The sequence below is a fragment of the Marmota monax genome, unplaced genomic scaffold (assembly GCF_021218885.2).
Source record: "Marmota monax isolate L192 unplaced genomic scaffold, Marmota_monax_Labrador192_F-V1.1 WCK01_AAM20220418_F8-fsc00024, whole genome shotgun sequence".
In the NCBI taxonomy this organism is placed as follows: domain Eukaryota; kingdom Metazoa; phylum Chordata; class Mammalia; order Rodentia; family Sciuridae; genus Marmota; species Marmota monax.
This window is the reverse complement of record NW_026695224.1, coordinates 7,919,455-7,927,953: the sequence shown is the minus strand read 5'-3', so window position 1 is coordinate 7,927,953 and position 8,499 is coordinate 7,919,455. Positions and strand designations below refer to the sequence as shown.

Genomic DNA, 8,499 nt, shown 5'->3' with positions numbered 1-8,499 from the left:
GCGCTGGTGCTGATGCAGGTGGTCCCGGGGCCCGGCTGCCCGCTCCTCATCCACACTCATCGCTGCAGGTGCGGGACAGCTCTGGGCCCACATTCCCAGGAAAGTCCTTCCCCGGCTCGCAGAGGGGACCAGGCCTTCCCTTGGCGCTCAGGTCTTTGCAGTTGCTTTGATATGATCGCCAGCCTCCCCTCCTTCCACCCACCTGAAACCTCCCTGGGGAGCAGAGGTGAGCCCCAAGCACACCAAGCTCCTGCTCCCCAAAGGCCACTCTTTTCTGAAAACATGACTTCACCTTTCAGATTCATCTAAGGCAGTGGCTTCTCCAACTCCACCATCTATCACCTGGCACTGCCTGGAGGGTTTGGAATCTCCCTCCATCCACCCGCCCCCCCCCCCCCCGCCAGGCCCACCTGCCAGTGTACAGGGAGCAAAGCACAGAGCCTCTGTGTCTTATCCTTTTAATATCTTTATTGTATATGAATGCTTAATGGTGCACACAACAGATTAGTACAAGCAGTTCATGAATATAGTTGGGTAGGATACACAAATTTGGGGGTACGCACTAAACATTAGTGATTCTTACTACTGGGGTAGGAGCAAGCAGGTTTGGAAAGTGTGGACATGAGGGGCAAAGCAGATCATGTTTACAGTAAACGAAAACAGGGAGCAACAGGGTCCACTGCAAACCACAGGGGGTCACGCCCACTTCAGAGTGGGGAGACGCTGCCACTTAGCCTGGTGCCATGCTTCGATGCAGGCTTAGGACTGGAAGGTGCTCCAAATTTTAAAGAGAATGCAGACATTTGAATTTTACACGAATTCTCCCAATTTAAAAGTATTGGCACCTAATGAAATGTAACAAAGGACAAACACCAAGGGTGCAAAATAAAGAGGGGCCAGGTGGTCGGGGGCTGGGGCCCTGTCAACACCTTTCTCATCTCTTTTACTGATGAGGAAACCGAGGCTCAAAGACAGCAAGGAATAAGTCCAGGGTCTGAGAGTCTCAGCGTGACGGTCTCACTTTCCCACCTCCAGGGGACAGAGTGCCTTCTTCCATCAGATCCTGAAGGGAGAAGGCTATGCTCTGTGCACCTCCCCAGGGCCAAAGTTCTCCAGTTTCTAAACTACTGTGAAGGCTATGGGGGGAGGTGACACGCCGAGGAGAGGGCTAACTATCCTCACGATTTCTGGGGACACCAAAGGGCAGGAGCCAAGCCAGAAAGGGAAAGAAGTGATGATGGCATCACAAGACAAAAACTGGCACAGCGATTCAGAAAGGGAGCGGAAGACATCCACATCCAGGTCCACTTACTGATACGTAACGACACTCACGTTTATCTAGAACTTAACGATGTGCCAGGAATTGATCTAAGTCTGCAGCTAGATCACGTCACTGAGTCTTCATCTTGGGATCGGACACCTTTGGCATCCCCATTATAGAGATGAGGAAACTGAGGCAGGAGAATGTGCCAGAGGCCACATAGGTAGTGGGGGGATCTTAATTCAGGCACTCTGAAGCCAGAGGCCGGGTTCAACCTCTGCTCCCCCGGGTGTGTCTGTAGTGTCAATGTCATTAGGATGGAGCACTGGGGTTCTTCAAGGCTCATTATCTGCACATGGGGGAATTAGAGAAAAACTTGTGCTATGCTGGCTAAATTCATGATGCAATGTAAATTGGGCTGGTCTCTGTCATCAGATCAGGGAAAGTCCCTAAAGACGGGATGTCAGCTTTGTTTTAATGGGTAACACTGTCCCATGCCCAACGGTGGTGTGCAGGACTCACAGCTCAGGATTTCACTGAGCTTTTTCTCTGAAAAGGGAAAGGGGCTACTCTTTAGAGTCGTTGCTCTTTTAATCTCATTCTCCTGTGGGAATAGCAACTACAAGGAATTGGAAAAGGGAACACCTGCTCGTGAACGCTTCCTCCAACAGAACTTTCTACAATGATGAAAATATTCCTATCTGTGTTGCCCCACACACTAGTCTCTAGCTACATGTGGCTGTGAAGCACTAGATATAGTGAGGGCAACTGAGAAACTGAATTTGTAATGAAAAGTGAACTTAAACTTGAGATGCCACAGTCAGCGAGAGGCTGCCATATTGGATGGTACACCTCTAGGGGGCATGGTGAGGAACTGGGATGGACAACTCTAAGTTCTGTCTTTCCCCAGACAACTGGGCCCACTCTACATCTCTGAGGAGGCTGGTGAAGGAGGAAAGGAGGTGAGGCTCTGTCACAGGTTGGGCTACCTCCTTTGGCCCTTCGGGGCTAACAGTCTCCTATGAAAAAAATCCCAAGTGGCCAAGGTTTTGGGGGGAAGTTCTTGTTGAATACCAAATTGGACTATGGCACTGTTGTTTTTCAACATCTTACTATTCACGGGCTCCATTCCCTAGCTGTTTTGAATTGGGACTCAGGTTCTACAACCTGAGGGCCAAGAGAGGCCTACACTTTGCCCACGCCCGTGATAAGGTTGCGGGAGAGAAGCCAAGGATGTCTTCTCCTTCTCCACCTAAGACTGTGCTCCTTCTAGGGCTTTGCTTCCAGAAGCTGAGCTCTGAGTTCTGAGACGATGTCTGTGAGGTCAAAGGGCAGAGGCATGGAGGCATCGTCCTTTTCCCAGTATGGACGGCAGTCTGGTTTCTGGTCCACGGGTAAAGTTCGGGCGATTCGGCACTGGCACCTGGAAGAGTAAGAACAGGCCATGAACCCACTGGGGAAATTCTTGGAAGATCCAAACTCCTGGGAAACCTGGAGACCAGCGCTGACACGTGCTCCCACGCAGTCCCCTGTGGCAGAGGTCACAGGGACAACAGGGGAGAATGAGGCCACAACACAGAAGGCAGGTGTTCATGAGAAGGAAGAACCGCTCCTCAGGCGCCAGGACTTGGCTTCTTTCCGATTCCCAGATCTGTATTATCTTGAGGAGCTTTGGAAAAGCCAATCATTAGAGAAATGCAGTTACTCTGCCTTTAAAATAGTGAATTATTTTTTCATTATCTCAACTGTTATTTAAAGTGTGTGATTAAGCCATTATCAGATTTAAATGTTTGTGGGATTTCGATGTATTACTAGATTACTGGGAAAGATTAAATTGAATTTACTGCATTAAAACGTCCAAGAATAGATTAAACAATATTACAGACCGGGGTTGACTTTGGAGATCCTGGAGATTTACAAGTGTCCCAGCTTGCTGGGCTCAGAAAAAAGCACGCCAAGGAGAGACCGATTTATAAGGATATATGCAAATAGAGGTTAATAATCATTTCCACTGATGAATAGGTGGGGGGAACTTCCACAAAATTAAATTAAGAGGCTAGCAAGAGTTAGTCCCTAAGGAAAACACTTAAATCACGGTTTTTATTAAATGGATTATTCATCAATAGTAGAGAAATTAATTATCATATGCAGCTAAATTATAGCCTCGTAGGAAAAAAATAAAAGTAAGGGGCAACGTCACCACACCTATGCAGGCAGCCAGCCACCTCTCCAAGTCTGGCTTATTTAAAATTGGCCCAGGAGAGCTCAGTGGCTTTAGCTTTATTTATCTGAAAACTGAGCATCAGAGAAAAGGAGGCAAATAGCAATAAAGAAGGAACGATTTCTCTACTCTCTGGGAGTATGTGGCTGCCAAAGTGACTGCATCACAAGTGGAGTGGATGGGAAGGTGCACAGGTACCCACCTCCGCCTTCCACAATCTCTGTCTACATCAATTAAAAAATGGGCCAGACCCACTAGTGTCTTCCGACTGTGTAGGAATGACCACAAAGGGATCAGAGAAGGGGATGTCCCAGCCCCACTCCAAGCCTGATGGGACAGAAGGCTCCTAACTGCAAGACATCTCCTCCTCTGGGGAATTATTAATGGTGAGGGGCTCCTCAGGGGAAAACATACTTCAACTTTACACCTATTTTCGCATGTGGTTAATTGCCATACCGGCATCCTATGCACTCAATCCGTCGTACATTACACATAACATTCCAATATATCTCCGGCTCTCCGCATCAGGCCCTGATAATAGCGTCTGTTAACATGCACTAAGTACTATTATGTAGCACATCACTTCATAAATAATAAGATTAGCTGACCTCAGGGCCTCAAGAAGAGTAATGTGTTTAAATGTTCTCATTATTTATTTAAAACAAGAATTAAAGCAACAGAAGCTGCCTCTGACAATCCTCTTAGCATAAATATTAAACTGTTTGCACTGATAAGCACACATTGCACTGGGGGACAGAGGGCGCGTTCTGCAGACGACTTCACAATAGGTGTTGGAGACCGGGCTGCTTGCTGGCCCTGTTCTCAGGGTGCACCTCCCTAGTTCTAGAGATAGTCTCTAAATCACTTGAAAGGGACGAGGGGGAAATTAATATTCAAGGGAAGCTGCGACTAATTACAAAGGAACTCTGCAAAGCTTTCTAAATCGTGCTTTCTCTCTGCCTCAGAATCATAGAGTAATGCTCAATTTACTGGGTAGGGAAAGTTATTCCAAATTGAGCATTTCAATCTCACAGTGGATAAATTATCCATGCACACATTATCCTGCTTGGCAGATTAAAGGGCTATGATAAGTGTCGATCCACCTAGAATATCATAAGGTTTGTGAAAAGTCAATAGAGATGCTTTTTCACCTGTCAGATGGGGTTGGCCTCCTCACTTTGAGAAAGTATTAAAAATATTAGAACCCGCGGCAGAGGTCTGCTTAATGCCGTGTCATACAAGCTTCCCAAGGCCACTGGCTTTGCTTTAGGGCAAAGCTGTTACCATGTTTTTTGCCACTGGTCTTCGCATGGAAGGAGGGAGCCATCTCCTTTCCCTGCAGGCCCTGCTAGGCTAGAGGTGTTTGTACCCACTCCCTCCACCTGGGCTTGGCTTCCCTGAGTTTCTTCAGGGCCTTAATTCAGCAATTTCAAGACGCTTTAAAATTCTTAATGCCAGTGCTCCTTGCCAATTTCCAAATGACGGTGAGAGGGCCCAGCCGAGGGCTCACTGAGATGCTGCGTTTCCCATGAGAAGGGACAGACACTCCCAACTCACATTATACCCTTTGCTTCTGCATCATGCTGGGCCCTGGAACTGGAAAATAAAGGTTTGAGAATGACTTGAGGGCACGTCCCCTCTGGGTTTTTATTCCTCTTGATGAAATCACTAGTTCTGCCTTCTTGGACCTCAGTTTTCTAAGATGGGCAAATAGGGAGGGTGCCATGTGGTGGGCAGGGGAGTGTCCTCTGGCCTCCTGGAGCTGCTGCTTTCCAGAGGCATGACACTGAAGGTTCTTATCTGTCAAGTGGAGACGATATCAATAACAACAAGATGACAACAATACAGCAGAGTCCCCTTTTTGTGGTTTCACTTTCTGCAGATTCAGTTACCCACTGTCAATCATGGCCGGAAAATATTGAAGGGAAAATTCCAAAAATAATTTGTAAGCTTCCATTTGTGTACTCTCCTGAGGAGCATGATGAAACCTCATGCCGTCTAGGTCTGTCCTGCGCAGGGTGTGAATCATCTCTGGCCAGCGGGCACACACTGTATATGCTACCCGCCCCACACTGTCATGGTTTGATGACCTAGAATTGCTCCAAAAAGATGATCTTCCTTCTGACATACCCTCAGGAGCTCAATGGCAGCCTAAGGCAATATCACAATGCGCCCACACCAATTAGCTGGGTTCACCATGTCACACAGGCACTGTGTCACCTCACAGAAGCACCATTATTGTCAGAAGGGTGAGTGCAGTAGATGATATTTTCATAAAGAAAATGCATATTTATATGACTTCTATTATAGCACACTGTTATAATTATTCCATTTTTAGTAGTTTTTGTTGTTAATCTCCTATTGTGTCTAATTTTATCCTAGCTATGTATGTATTAAAAAAACATGGTATATAAAGGGCTACTATCCAAGGTTTCATGCACTGTGGGTCTTTGGACATATCTCCCCTGGTTCAGGGTGGGCTGCAGTAATAATAATACCTTACTTATAGGTTGTTGTGAAGATTGCATAAATTAAAACATGTAAAGTGCTTAACACTGCCCGGCAGGCTGCTGGAGGAATACTGACATTATTATCACTATCATCACTTCCATCACGTGTACCAGTGACGGAGGGGGGGCACCTGTGCCAGTCTCCTTCCTTCACACCCCTGGGTGGGTAACCTCTGCACTGGCTCTTTCTGGAGGATACTCTGGAGATCCAGGAGCAGCACTTTCTGGCTGGAATCAAATTGAGCCTACAGCTGAGTCCTGTCCACAGGACACTCTGGGACACTGCTGCAAATTTCCAGTGACGGGCTGCAGTGCTCAGACTCAGACAGGATCAGCCGTTGTTCCTGAAGACCCAGAACAAGTGAAGGGCACTAGTGTCACATTATGTAAATGGTGGCTGCTTCAGATTGACTTGATTTGTTCCTTAACTCACAGGTTCTAGAGTCTCCTGCACAATAAAGGGGCCCCGAGTTGTCTGAAGACATGTTTTAGAAATACTGATTATGGCAGATGGTGGTTGTCGGGTATCGATTCCCTCCTTTCCCACCAACAGGATTCCACTTTTCCTGAGGGTAATTCATCCCTTCCCCATGCTGAGCCTCACGGTCTGGATGGGCCGGCTCTACCTCTGTGGCAGGGGAGAGTTTTGAGGAGCCTAAGATAACGAGCATGTTCCCCTCTTCCAGCCATAGGGAAGGTTTGTGGGGGGAAGCATGACTCAAACTAGGGCCAAATCAAGAACACATGAGAGGACTGTTTTGGGAGCTGAGGGGAAAGACCTTCTCTCTCCTCTTGTGTGAACTATTGGCCGGACCTGCCAGAGTCATTTACCACAATGCTACAAGATGCAGGGTCCTAGATGATGTTGTTCCAGGGCTGGATCAGGCCTCACTAGCTCTGCTTAGACTTTTTGGTTCCACGAGTCTTTATTGTACGAGTCAGGTGTGTCTGTCACTTGCGACCCAAAGAATCCTAGCCGACATGCTGGTCTTGCTTCCCACCTCTCTGTCACCTCCTGCCTTTGTGGCCATCTGTGGCCGTGGCCCTGCCATGTATCCGATGTGGCTGTGGATAGTCTGGTAGGTGAAGGGACCATCTGGGCCTGAAAGCATGACAGCCTGGCCTTGGCCTTTGGTTCAAGTCAAATCAACCATTTGACTTGGGATAAATGTCTACCCAAAAGTCAAGGGAATGCTAGTGTCACCCACGCTGTCCTGTGTGAAAAGCAAGGCAGAGCTAGATGATCTTTTGAGAAACATTTAAAAGATTCCCCCAACTTAGTGTCACTCACATTTCCTTTCTAAATTCACATTATTACTTCAACTCAAAGGACTCCATAAACCACTCCCCAAACTCTTAGCTACTTAGGAAAGATTCTCCCGGAATGACCTGGTGACAGAATAGGAAGCGACTGAAAGGTGTCACGCTGGCTGCTCTGTTAGCAGATTGTCCAGAGGTTCCCCAGCCCCCACCCCAAGGTGTAACTCATACGAGCCTCACTGCCCACTGATTTCCCTCAGGGCTGCACTTAGGTTTGGACGATCCAGATTGCAGTTACATTAGTGAACACTGGTCGCCATGCTAAAATTAACCACTTTAGCTAAAGTGTGTGTTAATTATGGGTATGCAAGCAGTCAATAAAAGGTTAATGCAAAAGTCAAAGGATAAATTTCTTCCCTTATTGCATCACTTCACAGACTAAATGACTAACATTATACTTTGTGTTTTTAATCAATAGGTTTTACAGTAATGTGCTGGCCATTGATTTTAAGAAAACACATACGATCTTCTTCCCTGTCCCTAAATTTTGCAACAAATAAAGAAGGACAGGTAACACTTCCATTACTCTTGAGGAAATGGTAAAGATTTCAGGAGGAGTGGTTTCTGCCAATAGTCATTGAAATATGCAAGCTTAAAACACACACACGTGCACATACACACACACACACTGAACTTCATGGAGAAAGGTTAGCAGGCACAGGCCACCGAAGAGACAAGAAAAATGAACCTGTAAAGAGAGAATTCTTTACTGGGAAAGAGGAGAGTAACTCTTGATGAGAATAACAATTACATTTTGAATATTATTAAATGTCCCACAGAATTTCAGTACACAGCACAGGCTTATTTGATTTTCACAATAACCTAAGAGAATGGTGGAGATGGATATTTGGACCCCTATTTTGAACGAGGGTTGCCTTCCCTCATCTAGTGGTTAGTGGGGAAGCCAGGGTTGGGCCAGACTCATGGGCATCTGGGTGGCCTCCCCCCACCCCCATTATGTTCCATCTTTTTCATAGACTTCATTTGGACTAAAAATGGATCCTGTCCAGTGACTACTGAGCCAAAAATGCCAACTTTAGATATTCAGGAAATTACAAAACATTTTGGGGAGGGCGGGTAGGGGAGGCAAATATTTTTTTCTAGTTTCTAGCAAGACTATTGTTATGACAAATGACTGACAAAACTTGTTTTTCTTGTTTTCATTCTAATGACTTTGAGATTCTTAT

General features: G+C 46.5%; 1 protein-coding gene across 1 annotated transcript in view; it reads right to left on the bottom strand.

The window, feature by feature from the left end:
* Positions 1 to 448: 448 nt before the first annotated feature.
* Fto (FTO alpha-ketoglutarate dependent dioxygenase) overlaps positions 449 to 8,499 on the bottom strand; it is a 370,034-nt gene continuing 361,983 nt past the window's right edge. Inside the window, exon 9 of the mRNA XM_046434591.2 lies at positions 449 to 2,684. Coding sequence (XP_046290547.1) covers positions 2,531 to 2,684 — 154 coding nt within the window. The 3' untranslated portion in view covers positions 449 to 2,530. The remainder of the gene's footprint in view (positions 2,685 to 8,499) is intronic.